General features: G+C 46.0%; 1 protein-coding gene across 1 annotated transcript in view; it reads left to right on the top strand.

Moving 5' to 3' along the window:
• GRHL1 (grainyhead like transcription factor 1) overlaps positions 1 to 13,350 on the top strand; it is a 43,132-nt gene that overhangs the window by 15,359 nt on the left and 14,423 nt on the right. Inside the window, exon 9 of the mRNA XM_019471086.1 lies at positions 10,605 to 10,763. Within this exon, the coding sequence (XP_019326631.1) occupies positions 10,605 to 10,763 (159 nt within the window). The remainder of the gene's footprint in view (positions 1 to 10,604; positions 10,764 to 13,350) is intronic.

Below are 13,350 nucleotides of genomic sequence, written 5' to 3'. Positions count from 1 at the left end.
CTGAAGTATATGAAGAGAGCAGGCAATAAAAAGAGCTGAGTTTCTGATGCTACAGAAAGTCCTCAACAATAATAAGTACAGTGTTTTACGTTTAATAACAGCAAGCAGTGTTGCACAGATGATATGTTTAACCAGCTAGCCAGCCTTGATTATTAGAAACTTGTTTCCTGAGCCCTGGAGTTACCTGGAGCAGACCCAAGTGATTCTTGTGGGGTTGCTGCTTCTCCCATTTCCATCTTGCTCCCAGTTTGCTGCGGGAACAATTTGGTCCTGTGCAGTGGTGTCAGACGGAAGGTGATGAGGCTCTGCATCTGGGATTTCTGATGTAATTACTCATTTAAGCACCCAGGGCTCTGGGTGTGTGTCAGATTTAAGGGAGAAATAGCGTATTATCACGACAAGTTACCCCTAGCAGCTGTGGGACCAGGTAATTGCCTTTCTTGTGCTAGCCCTCATTGTGGGGATGTACAGGAATATCGGACCTCTGCTGCTTTTTCCATGCAGGAGGGTGTCACCTGCCTGAGAGAGTGCTTTGACAGTTCCCTTGGGGCACTTCGGGGATTTTGTAAAATACAGCTTCCTGGTGAAGAAACACTGTTTTGAGGTGATACAAGTCGTATGCTCACTCTGTAGGAAGGAAAATGTGCGGATTTTGCAGCTGCAGAGTTGGGGGGTGGAAAGGATGTTTGAGATGCCCTCAGCAACCAGTATTTCCCAGTTGCGTTGTGCTGGGAGAGCTGAGGGCAACTCCAGGGCTCTGGACACCGGACACAGCAGGCAGGTCTGGCTCTGCACAGATGGAGTTGTCACACAGCTGGCTGCATTGGTGTACTGTTTGTGAGCCCATGTGTGTAGAAACCAGGAGTATTTCATGCATGACGGATGCTTCCCACTCTGGGACCAGTGTCCGTGGGTTTCAGAGCAAATGCTGTGTGCTTCTTTCTGGCAGCTCCTCTCTGCCCTCTTCTGTTGCTTTGGGACATCACACGAGCTGCTAGAAGTGGCCGCTTTATAGAAGAGTGGTGGGTTAAGTATTCTCTGACCTTTGCCAATAGTGTGTTCAAGCTGGAAAAGGGCCCAGGATCCAAAGCCTCCTTGCTCTGAGACAGTGAAGGAAGCCGAGGGTGGGGAGGAAGGCCAGGCTTCAAGAGGGAAAGACAGACTGCCCTGAAGTGGTGCTCCTGAGATTGGAAGGAGAGCAAGGTCAGGGTTAGAAAGATTGACAGGAGACTTTCCCCACTGCGGAGTGGGGAAGTGGTGATTCAGGTGGGCTTCCAGGTGTCCGTGTTAGAGGTGAGGTCTGGCCCCACCACCTGACAGACCAGGGGAAGGGAAGAATTGGATGAGGAGACAATCATGCTTTGTGAGAAGAAAGGGGGAGATGGTGAACTGGGAAATTAGTTGATGAATTGTTGAGTTGTTGAATGGGATATTTAGGAAAGCCAGCGCAGCTACTCAGCCAGGAGCCATCCTGGTTGGGTGGAAGTGCGGTCCGATGAGTCTGACAAAGATGTGTAGCTGATACTCGCTTGCACGCAACAGGTAATACTGGAGTTACCCTGAGGCTTCTGGAGACTTCAAACAGTTTCCCACCCTGTCCTGGACGTCGGCAGACAGTCGAGGTGGCGTTCTTCTCCTGCAAAGAAGCTTTTAGATGTCTGAACACAAGCTCGTCATCTTTTGCTTCTATGACTTCATTAGGGATGGGGTGTCTAGAGCTGGGATGGAGCTTTCTCTGGAGGTGCCTGCCTCTCCTCGTTGACTGAGCAGGCTTGGCCATCTTTAAAATCAGGGGATTTTGAAGGTAGGGAAGAGGAATCGTGTCCTTGCAGCCCTTTTTGTGTCTTTGACCACCGTATGTCAATCAGGAGAAGCGTTTGTGGGTTCAGGTCATGAGTTTTTGAGGCTGGGAACCATCTCTTCCTAGGTCTTTGCAGCATGCCCAGTTCTCCTTCTCTTGGTTGGTACTCATTAGAAGTCTCTTAATGAAAATTGCCACTATGTGCATGGTTAAATGCACATTTCTTTTGAGTGTTTCCTGCTACTCTTCATAATGTTGGCCATTGTCCTGTTGCCTCTGTTGTGTTACCCGTTAGGCTGTGAAGCAAATTCTCTATTCCTTAACTCTGGCCTGGGGACATGGCCTGCTCTCAGGTCAGTGGCAGTTGAACAATCTGGACAGATCGGTTTCCCCAGGGTTAACTGGCTTTGCTGGATCCCGCTTTGCTCAAATCCTGTCTGAGCTCCTGCCCCATGGAGCAAGAGGGTTGGGGCCTCACGTCTGAACAGGGCAAGTTGTTGTCTGCATGGTGATCACAAGAGCCTCCTTGCGTCGTGTTTGTAGTCCTAACAGTGTAAGGACCCTGCTGTTGTGCTGCGGCACCCCTTTCACGCTTGCCAATGGGTCACTTTTGAAATGTAGCGTTGCTTCCAGCAGCTCCCAGAGAAGGGCCCCAGTGGAGGTCTTTTGTCTGGCTTGCTTTAGGCTGGATGGTGGGACTGTAGCCAAAAATGATGTCACTGCACATTAAGGGCTCTATTGTCCTCCCACTCCTTCCCTCCAAAAAAAAAAAAAAAAGGTGTTGTAAGCCAGATGCTCTGTGTGAAAAGGCCCTTTCTACTAAAAAGGGATACATGGCGAGGGTATAACAGGCATTTCGAGCTGAAGAATATCATGGTAGAGCTTTTTGCTGTCTTTCCACCAAAGGGAGGGTGCTGTGGAATCTCATAAGTGACGCCCTGAATGACAGAGCAATTAAACAATGCTTTTTTTTTTGTGTCCAAGAAAGGTGGAACGGTCCTGTATTAAGGTAATTTGTGGCTAATTTGGGTTGGCCTTTTGAAATAGCAGATTGGGCAACGAGGGTAGTCTTCTGGCAGATCCTTATGTGTGTTGACTGAAGTTCTGGGGCAGGATTTTTTGTTCGGATGAGCTCAATTTTTGGAGAGGGTGGATCTCTGGCTACAACTTGAAGTAAGGCTGGGGTGTACACCACTGATTTATTTTAAGAGTTTATTCTAGTATAATCCTCACTTGGTGTTCACTGTAGGAAGAATTTCAACTTTTTTGATTGATGAATATTGCATGCATTTATATGGATGCCATTGTAATGAAACAGCAGTCATATGCCTCATTAAAGAAGGTGTTGCCACCTTCAGCAGCATTGAGGAGGTACAGGTTTGGCTAGTTGGAAATGAAACTATGAAATGTGATGAGTCAAACATACTTAAAGGAAAGAAATTGGTTGGAAGCCAAGGCTGCAGACCACAAGTACTTTGAGGCACAAGTACACACAGCCTTTGGAGCAGTGACATAGGAAAATCATAGCAAGTATTGCTTACCTGCCTCTTAATGCAGACCTCTCCCTGCTCTGTCCTGGGTTTTCTTATGAACAAGCATGTGTTGCCCTTGATTCTAAGCGTTGCAAATTAGAAGCAGGTTTTCAACTCACAGTTTTTCTTCAGAACTTGGTGTCCCAAACTCCACCATCCATCCGGTCTTCCAACCAACTATGGAGCTCACAGTGTATTTCCTAAAGCTGAAAGAAAAATCTTCCTGATGTTAGCTTTACTATAGAGAAAACTGGGAGGTGATTCCCCCCCCCCCATTACACCTAATGGCAACACTTCCTTTTCAGCCATTTTTGTGCCTTTGTAGACTTAATTCTTTCAGTTTTGTGTTGCTTTTGGTCTTGGGGTTTTTTTGGTTGTTGTTTGTTTTGGGGGTTTGGTTGGTTTGTTCATTTGGGGGTGTGTGGTTTTTTGGGGTGGGGTGTTTTTGTTTGGTTTTTAACATATTGCCACTTTTTTGCCAAACTGCTGGTTTTACTTCCTTTCCAACCAACCTAACAAAAGTTGACACCTGGTCCCGCACCTTTATCTTATCAGAGCGTGGGGTGGAAGGAAGCATCAGTAGGACTGGGAACCTCTGTCCCCAGGTTTCCCACATGTTGCGAGCAGAGACATTCCTGTATTTCCTTGCCTCAGAGCAGGTTGGAATAACGATCAGCGTTGCTCTTTGTGAGCAGGAATATGCATTTTCCTTTCATTACCATTCATTTTTGTTTTGCTGATGGAGTGAACTTGCTAGGAGGATGTTCTCTTATCCGGGGCTGGGTCATATTTCCCACTCGGCATTCCTTGGTGTGGTGTGGGACCCGCAATGTGTTTTGTGTCAGTCACCCAAATTGGGCTTGGTAGGTTTGACTGCAAACTAACTTCCCCGGGCTGCAAGCAGGATGGTGCTGGGTCTGGCTGAGCAGAGCTGGAACGGATGCAGCCTTATCGCACATCTGCCAGACAAGCCTTATTTGGAGCGTCCGATCCCAAAGGCAGGAGGCAGCTGGGGAGCCCACAGGTGCATGAGTTGCCCAATTTTTTTATCTCTTTTTCCTGGCTCACCTCCTGCCGATGCAAAACCTGTGGTGCATGTGGGAGGTGAAGAAATGAATGTGAGAGCAGTAAGATTAGCCACCTCTCAGGTGATCTGTACCAAGCTTTTTTTTTTTTTTTTTCTTCTTCTTTTAAAGACAGAACAGTCTTCCCAGCGCTGCTTTCTTAGGACATGCCTTCGCGGATGTGTGCAGGCAGACCTGTGCTTGCCCTGCCTGCGCTCCGAGCTGCCTGGCTGTGACCCAGTGCCAATCCTGGAAGCCACATAGCTATGTGAGCACAGCACGGTGCCCAGGCCGACAGCTCTGCCTCTCGAAGGGCTTAGAGCTGCGCTGGTGTGATTTATAAGGCTTTTGGGCTGGAGGTGACTTGCATCCAGCCAGCTCACAGCATAGATGAAGCACGTTAAGGTCTATCTTGTACACACCCATGTGGACAAATCTTTAGGAAAAGACCCTTTATTTTTCCCTTTTATGTTTATATTTGTCGAAGTCTTTAGAGAAACCACATGCTTTCAGCCATCAGCATTTAAATAACAACCTTTGAGCTTCCGGGTAATTTTTCTTTAGTGGAAGGCTGATAAATGAGTTGTTTGTGGAATTTGGGCCTAGGGCTGCTCCTTCAGCTAGCCAGCAAGGAGTGCTGTGACCAAATGGCTGCATACCCCTGAATTGCACACGCATCTGCGGGAGACCAAGCAACCTGGCGGCTGCTGGGCTTTGCACTGACATTCCCAGAATTCCTGCTGGCAGCCGGGGTGGGGAGCAGCTGTGTCCTGGCGTTGGTGATAGCTATGTAGCTTCCCGTTCCCTAGTGTTGGATGGTGCATGTCTTGGTTCTCCAAGGGAGTCTGTGCAGGAGGGAGTTGTTTGTGTCCTCTGGTCCATACCCAAGTCCTGTTATTTAGGTCTGATGGATCTTTTACCTTATTTGTTCCTCTGGTTTTTAATCTGCTGTTGTAGCCTCAAAGGCTCCTCTTCACGTCAGTTTGGTTGAGGGTTTCTATGACCCTTTGTCCTGCAAAAAGTGAAAATAACATGTAGATCAAGTCAGCTGTGCAGTGACTGCTGCCCTCCCCAGCCAGAGACCGCAGGAACGGCCTTGCTGCTCCGAGGGAAAGCAAAGCGAGACGCAGCGCAGGTCCCGTTGGTGCGAGGGCTGTGTGTGGCCTCAGGCTGGTCTGCGAGTAGGATGCGCGGCAATCAGTCCACAGGTGAGACACTGCCTTTGTGTTGGAGAGATGGTCCCAGGACGCACTGGAATCCCTTTGCCTACTGTGTCTTGGGCAGAACATTGAAATCATTTAGCCAAGGTCAAGAAAAATAGTATCCAACTGCATTCCCTGGAAGGAAGCTCATCGCAGTTTAACCTGTCCCTGGTTGTTATGTTGAGGCTCCAAACTCTGTATTCTGTCCAAACACAGTAATCCAAAATCAAAAGCATCCTGACAATTTTAAGTTGAAAATGACACTAAAATGAGAGGCTTTTGCCTAGTAGTGTTAGAAAAGAGCTAAAGTTTTATCTGAATTCTCAATAGCGAAAGAAATACCCAATGGACTTGGATTATTGAGTGATGTCTTCATCCTCTGGGTACAAAAATATAATGGAGCATAAATAGGAGGAAGTGAATTCAATTTATCTGTCTTCTGTTGAAATGAAAGCGCTGAGGAGTGAGGTGATCAGACTGGAATAGTCCCAAGTCCGTCTGTGTAGGGTCTTATCCAGAAGCACGTACAAGACTGCACGGCGGGGAGATCTGTTAGGTGGCCGTTAGAGTCTACTCATGCCTGTGTTTGCTGGGGACTGGCCAGAGCTTACAGTGTGCTAATACCCATCCGAGTTGCTTGCCATTACCTATGGCAACCCCAGACATTGTTGATGTGTACCTACATATCGTTCCTTTTCAACTTTGCTTTGCAGTGAGTCAGAAGAGGCTGTACAAGGTGACATTTCATCTAAAGCTGCTGTATATGTAGCCTTTGGACTAATCAAAATTGCTGGTGCTTTTTGTGTGACAAGAGCACGGCGTCCAAGATAAACCAAGGAGAAGAGATCTGGGTATGCAACCCTTCATTTAAAAAAGGCATCTTTCATCTCGCTGACAGCGAGGTTCCTGCAGTGCTTTGATTGCCCTTTAATTATGCCTGTTTTTCCTGGTTTGTTTGAAAGGCAGATCTTGTTAGAAAAAGGTGCTGTGTGGAAAGAACTTGGCTGTCTCTGCTGCCCTTCCTTGAGGGCACATGGCAGAGCTGCCGGATTAATTTTTTTTTTTTCCCTGCATTATTAAAATGGAAGATTGTTTCTCGTAGATTTGAACGTAGGCATGGTGTGTTTCTCCTGAGTTAGGCGAGGAGGGGCACGAGTGGTTGGGTGGTTAAAGCAGACCGGGAAGTCATGAGGTCTGGCTTCTTCCCACACTGACTTCCAGCGTGATCCCGAAGGAGGTGCTTTAATCCTTCTGCCTTCAGTCTTTCATTGTGTGCAGCTGGGCTGCTGCTCGTCGGCCACAAAGGCTGCAGGAAGCCCAACCTGGTGTTGGGTGGAGGAGGGTCTGTAGCGTGTTGGGGTGAACATTGCCAGATGTGGGGGGGTTAACAGCTCGTACCAGCTCACAGGTTTCATGCTGTTTGGTGTTTTATCTTTAAACCTTGCCATTGTGGAGCCATTTGTCTTGATGAGAATATCAGCTTTCATTAATAATAATAATAAAAAAAAAAGAAAAAATCAACAAAAAAGAAAAGGAAAACAAAGCCTGGCTTTGGTTGGAGAGAAAAGCCTGGAAATATGATTCAAATATAGACTAAAGGCTAAACTGCCAAGCAAGCGAAATAACTTGAGAAAAGGTTTCTAATCCTTTTAGAAATCTCAGTTTTAAAGAAAATCTGCGTAACTTTTGAGGGCTTGATTCATGTTTGTAAGTGCTTGGGCTTGACAATGCTCTATTTTTAAGTGCCGTCTTTATGTTGAATCTTGGGAGGTGAGATGAAAATTTTTTTTTTTTTAAAAAGTAACAACAAATCTTAATATAGCTGAGAATGCGGAACTGCCCTTAGAAAAATAGGTTGGACACATGAAAAGGAATCTTGCTCAGCAGGCTGAAGACGCAGAGCAACTTCTGCGGTTACGTTTTTCTTTCTTCTGGCAATTTTGGGGTGGGGATGTAGCTGGCGCAGTCACTTGGCCTTACGTTTCTTTTTCGAACGCAAGTCAAATCTTCCTGAACAGAACGCACCTGGCTTGAAACTGTTTTAACCCAAACTGAAAAAGCTGTTCGCTAAAACTCCATTTTTGTGGGACTTGAGGCAACCTGAGGTTGCTCAAAAATAGGAGTTACAGGATGGGTAGGGAGAAGTAGATGATCCTTTTGAACTGCAACGGCTTTGTGTGAACAGGAGGAGACAGGCTGGCTCTCTGTTGCTTCAGAGAGGTGATTAGGTTTTAGTTGTCATCTCCTGCCCAAAGTCCCGAAGACTTAAATGGCATGAAAATGAAGTCAGCTGCTTAAAGCCAAAAGTAATCAAATGAGGAGACTCCAGAGTAGGAGTATAATCTTTGTCATCTGACAGGCAATCCCAAATTCCCATGGGATACCCATGCAGCTCTGCTGCCGTAGCATGCATCTGTTGTGCTGAGACCAATGCTTCTACTTTGAGCCCAGCGTGCTGCGTGGGCTTTGCGTGGCTGGTAAGCCATGAAAACTGAAAACATAGACCTGAATTATCTGGTAAAGAAGTGAGACCACTTGCTAGGGAACTGGTGGCCGATGCTGCATGTCGAGTCTGCTGGTGTTCAGTGGTGTGAAACTCAAACGAGGGATTTCACAGAAATTTTGAGGCTGTGGTGGACCTGCTGGCATGGCTGCTCAGACATGTTTTCTTGAAGAACACAGTCATTTCTTCATACAGACGTGAGAGTTGTGTGTGAATATTCAGTATAGGTAAATAAATTTTAAATTTAAATTTAAAATGTAAAAATATGCAAACACCAGAGCTGAGGCTCTTTTTAAAAAACAAAACCCCTGCTCAGGGAACACAATTATTCAGGCTGTGCATACGTCTGATTACGTAGCTCCGAAGTGAGTGAAAAGCAGCTCTTCAAACTCCTGGAAGCTTTCCCCCGGGGTGTGCCAGCACTGCAAGCAAAATGCCCTTTTAAAGCTGAAGGTAGCAAAAAGGGAAGGGGGGTGGATAAAAGCTGGCAAAGCCATCATTTGATGGCTTATTTTAAGAGCTTATTTTAAAATAATTTTCCTGGCTGTGATTTGGGATGTATTTAACGCTTTCAAAAAAAGCCGTCTTGGAACAACACGGGTTTGGGATGCTGAGACACAGGCTGGAGGGTGAGCAAGCATTGAGCGCTGGCTCGCCTTCAGCGCTGCTGTCCCTGTGCGTTGTCCTGGCTTGGGCCACCGCAGAACAAGCAGTGCAGGTTGGGGTGCCTGGGGATGGGGCTCTGCTGGCATGCCAGGCTGGCCTGAGTTAGGCGTTGTTTTACACATTTCAATTTCCCTTTGCACAAGCGGGACTCGGCGGGGGCATTGCCAGCTCTGTGAGACGGCATGTGTGCACAAGGGAAGGGATGGGGACTGTTTGCCGAGCTGATGTGCTGGCAGCTGTCTCCCTGCTCTGGGGCAGCTGGTGCTCACAGGGGCTGCAAGAAATTGCATGTGAATCTTGAACATTCAGACAAGTTATTATGAACGAAGATGCTTATCTATACTATTCTTCCCCCCACCCCCGCCCCGGCTTTTTGTACTACTGTGTTATATATTGCGGGGGGGGGAAGCTTATATCCCTCATCTGGTGATAGTTATTACATTTCCATTTCCCCTCTTTTGTTAAAACTAGTAAAGGATGTTGCAGAACCTGTGCGAAGAAGCCCATGATAAGTACTTTGCAAAACCATAAATCCAACCCAACCCCCTAAGCTTTTCAAAACCTACCTTGAGACTTTGCAACACCGGCACGGCTCCGGGAGGTGGCACTAACTCACTGCAGAGTCTGTCTAAATGGTGCTTTGTGGTAGTAGCGCAATAACTGAGCGATCAGGTGGTGGGACAGTATTCCTGCAAAATCTCTGGCAAGGTGCTTCTGACTCCCAAGGCTCTGATTTATTTTAAATTTTTTGTTTGTTTGTTTTTTTAGCAGTGGGTTCCCAGCTTTGTTCTTGAGGCAGAGAGGACAGTAGCCACTGTAGGTCTTGGTAGCTTATAAATTCCTGGTAATTAATCATTGCAGCTTCTTCTGAGACATGCCAATAAAGAGCATTGTGTCTGGAGAAAAGCCTAGCACACAGTAAGCCCATGTTCTGGATACAAAGTACTCTGGTCTATCTGTTCATATCTGCAAAAGGATATTTCTTCCTTCTGTTAAGCAGCATTGGACTTGTTCTCTGGTTGTGGTTTGTGTTTGGCTTTTTTTTTAGGCAATAATGAAAATCAAATTAGATAGGTTGAAAATCACTCAATTCATTTTTCCCATAATTCCATTTTTGTATTAGAATAATGAAAATATTACTCTTTCCCCTTCGATCTGAACACTAACAGGGTATTGTAGGTCTTACTGGGGAATATTCAAAATGGTGTTCATCTTTTTAAGTGTAAAGCCGAGAAACTCTTTCACTGAAAGGATGGCTTTATTCCTGTGTTTAAAGACAACATGTTGCCTAATATTTTTTAAAAGCTTTTAATATCATTCACAAAAAAACAACAACAAAAAACCCCAAGTAGTTTCAAGCATAAACTGTGCTCACGGCGGCTTATGTAAAACTCATGGAAAGCTTTGTTTTAACTTGCCCAAAGTAATGTAAATTTTTCAAAGCATGGTTGTGTTCTTACCAAGATGGTAAAACATTGGCCAGTGAATGTTGGGTGTAGGAGGATTCCTGTTGCTAAAAGTTTGATGACAACATTTGAGATCTCTTGGACGGACATATCTGGAGAAGATGGGTGGAGTCTTCATAAAGTTTGGAGAGTTTGTTGAAATTCATTCTGGACAAAGTGGCTTTGTTCCCTGTAATGGTTTATATAAAGAATTAAGAATGTCATACCGCTTCTTGGGGACTTGACCTGATCTCTCAGAAGACCCAAGGTCCTGTTTATAGTGGCAAGGACCAGCATTTAGATCTCGGCACTCACTGAGTAGTCCCTTGCTCAGCAGCTAGCCAGGAGTCTGTGTGTCACTACTGATGGGTGCTGCTTTCTTCTTCTGCAGGTTTTCATTTCCGTGAACTGCCTCAGCACAGATTTCTCCTCTCAGAAGGGAGTTAAAGGCCTGCCCCTGAATCTTCAGATCGACACCTACAGCTATAATAACAGGAGTAACAAACCTGTCCACAGAGCCTACTGCCAGATTAAAGTCTTCTGTGACAAGGTAAGGGTTAGGTCAATGTGCCAGTGACCCTCACTTGACTTGCTATTTTGGCTCACTGAAGACTCCCATCTGTGTTCAGCCTTTGCAAGGAAAAAATCCCCTTCTACTCTGCCACTTGCTATTTTGGCTCACTGAAGACTCCCATCTGTGTTCAGCCTTTGCAAGGAAAAAATTTCAGCCCCTTCTACTTGGCTCATAGATGTTATGACGATCTCAGATAAATGTGCTGCTCTCAAAATGCTGGAGCACTGAGGAGTGTTCCTGAGCATTGACTTTGGAGAAAGGTCAGCCAGTGGCAGAAGACTGACTGTCGATACTCCAGACGCTGGAAAGTCCTGCAGAGTGCCTTCAGTAGGAGAAATCATTGCAATTGATTGGAGCAAGTGGAGGCTTGTCTTTTTGCCCAAGCTATGTCGTGTTGGTCCTTTTAAATTTCTTTGTGCGTTCTTACTGCATTTGTTATTAAAAAAACCCAATAACTTGCACATCTTGTGAACAGGAAATGTTGCTGTTTTCATTGTGCCCCTGTGAAACACAGCAGTATAACGAAGCCCACTTACAAGCTGGATGGGTGCTGTAATTTGACTGCTCTGCCTAATGCATTTAGCACACAGAGAATGAACACCTTTCCCAAAGCCACTGTTCGTCTGAAGCTGTGAAGGAAACGCAGCAGGAGCTGAGCTGAAAGCAGTTGTAAAAGCTTGACTGAGTTTGCAAAGAAAGGACATTTTCCCAATCTTTGTAACCTGTTCCTGTCAGAACAGTCTTTTGCTCTGGTCCTTCAAGTAATGTGCAATGTTACTATTTCCAGAGCGACCAAGATCTTTCTAGGCTGGGATGAGCACTGCCCAGACTTCCCCAGTCCCTCATTTGATCACTGAACCACTCCGACGTCCTGTTTTGCTGGCATCCTACTTGATTAGGGCCTCTCCTTCTCTGCATCTGGACTGCGTCTTCATCACATGGACTCTGCGAGTGAGATCTTTAAGTACCTCTCTGTGCAGCTGCAGGTCTGAGATGGGCTCATGACCCCCACTCTTGAGTCCTGTGCTAGCTTTGCACCGGTCACATACTGTGCGGTCTTGCCTTGTCATCCTCCAGGGGACTGCCACAAAGATTCATCTCGCAAGCCATTGCTCTGCCTCCACTTACCTCCCAAAATATATGGAGCCCTCTACAGTCTGCCTGTGCTGTAGCATCCCATTGACTCATCCTGCCACATTTTATTGTCCATCTATACGCTTTTAAATAGGCCCCTCTGCTTTCCTGCATGGTTGGGAGAAGCTGCCTGTAGCTGCCTGCCATTGTAAAGCTACTTGGTCATCTTCCTTCAAGTGCCTCCTGTGATGGCTGCTGTTGTGATGACTTCAGCAAAGAATTTACCAGGGAGTTAATAAATGCTCTCCAGAGCTATCTTAAAGACTTGCCAGTAAGCCTAAGAGGCTTGGGTCTCATGGGCTTTCTTCAGGCCTTTTTTTTTTTTCTTTCCCTTTTTTCTTTTTTTTTTTTCCCCTGTTCTTTTTCCTCTAAAATGAGACTGAGGCAAGTGTGTCATCTAAAGCTCTTTCATTATCTGGGAGTCGTGTGTGTTATCAACCTATATTCTCTACAATACCAGTGAGTATAGATTTGCTGCAGGGAAGAGGGGAATGTTTTACTCATAAGTTGTCCAGTCAGTTACTGACACTGTGCTAAAATTACTGACAGGCTTGTGCCACTGCTAATAAGACAAATCGGTTAATAAAAGGGCAGACGTGTAGTCAGTACATAGCTTAAAGGAAACCATTTGAGTCTATACCATAAATTTCAGCAAACTTAGTAGTACAGTAATGCCAATGTATCTTTTATTTTCCTTTGGGATTTTGACCTTTTCTCCTGCATTATTCCACCAGATACTGAATTAAAAGAGGAGGGAGGGAAGGAGAAAAGATTACTTTATTTAATTTGACTGTTGTTTGTTCTGTGAACATGCAGCCAATGTGAGGTTGGTGCCTGCAGATTCTGCAGCTTGCATTTGTAGAAATGGTGTTGAAGTTTGCTGCTTTTCAGATCCAATCTGGGTCCAGCAGTGAGAGCTGGGGACAGAGGCCAACAAGCTGAATACTGTTTGTCACCACATTGAATCAAACTCTGTACTCAAACGCTTGTTTGAGGTGCTGGGCGAGTGCTCCTGTGAGCAGACCTGTGTCCTTACAGCTGCAGGTACTGACTCATTGTGGTGGGTTGACCCTGGCTGGATGCCAGGTGCCCACCAAAGCTGCTCTATCACTCCCCTCCTCAGCTGGACAGGGGAGAGACAATATGGCTCATGGATCAAGGTAAGGGCAGGGAGATCACTCACCAATTACCATCATGGGCAAAACAGACTTGACTTGGGGAAATTAACTTAATTTATTGCCAATCAAAATCAGAACAGGATAATGAGAAATAAAACCAAATCTTAAAACACCTTCCCCTCCACCCTTCCTTTCTTCCCAGACTCAACTTTACTCCTGATTTTCTTTACCTCCTCCCCCTGAGCGGCGCAGGGGGCTGGGGAATGGGGGTTGCGGTCAGTTCATCACACGTTGTCTCTGCCACTCCTTCC

This window comes from Aptenodytes forsteri, unplaced genomic scaffold (genome assembly GCF_000699145.1).
Source record: "Aptenodytes forsteri isolate BGI_AS27 unplaced genomic scaffold, ASM69914v1 Scaffold94, whole genome shotgun sequence".
NCBI classification, from domain to species: domain Eukaryota; kingdom Metazoa; phylum Chordata; class Aves; order Sphenisciformes; family Spheniscidae; genus Aptenodytes; species Aptenodytes forsteri.
The sequence above is the reverse complement of the archived record's forward strand: the minus strand, read 5'-3'. Positions and strand labels throughout refer to the sequence as shown.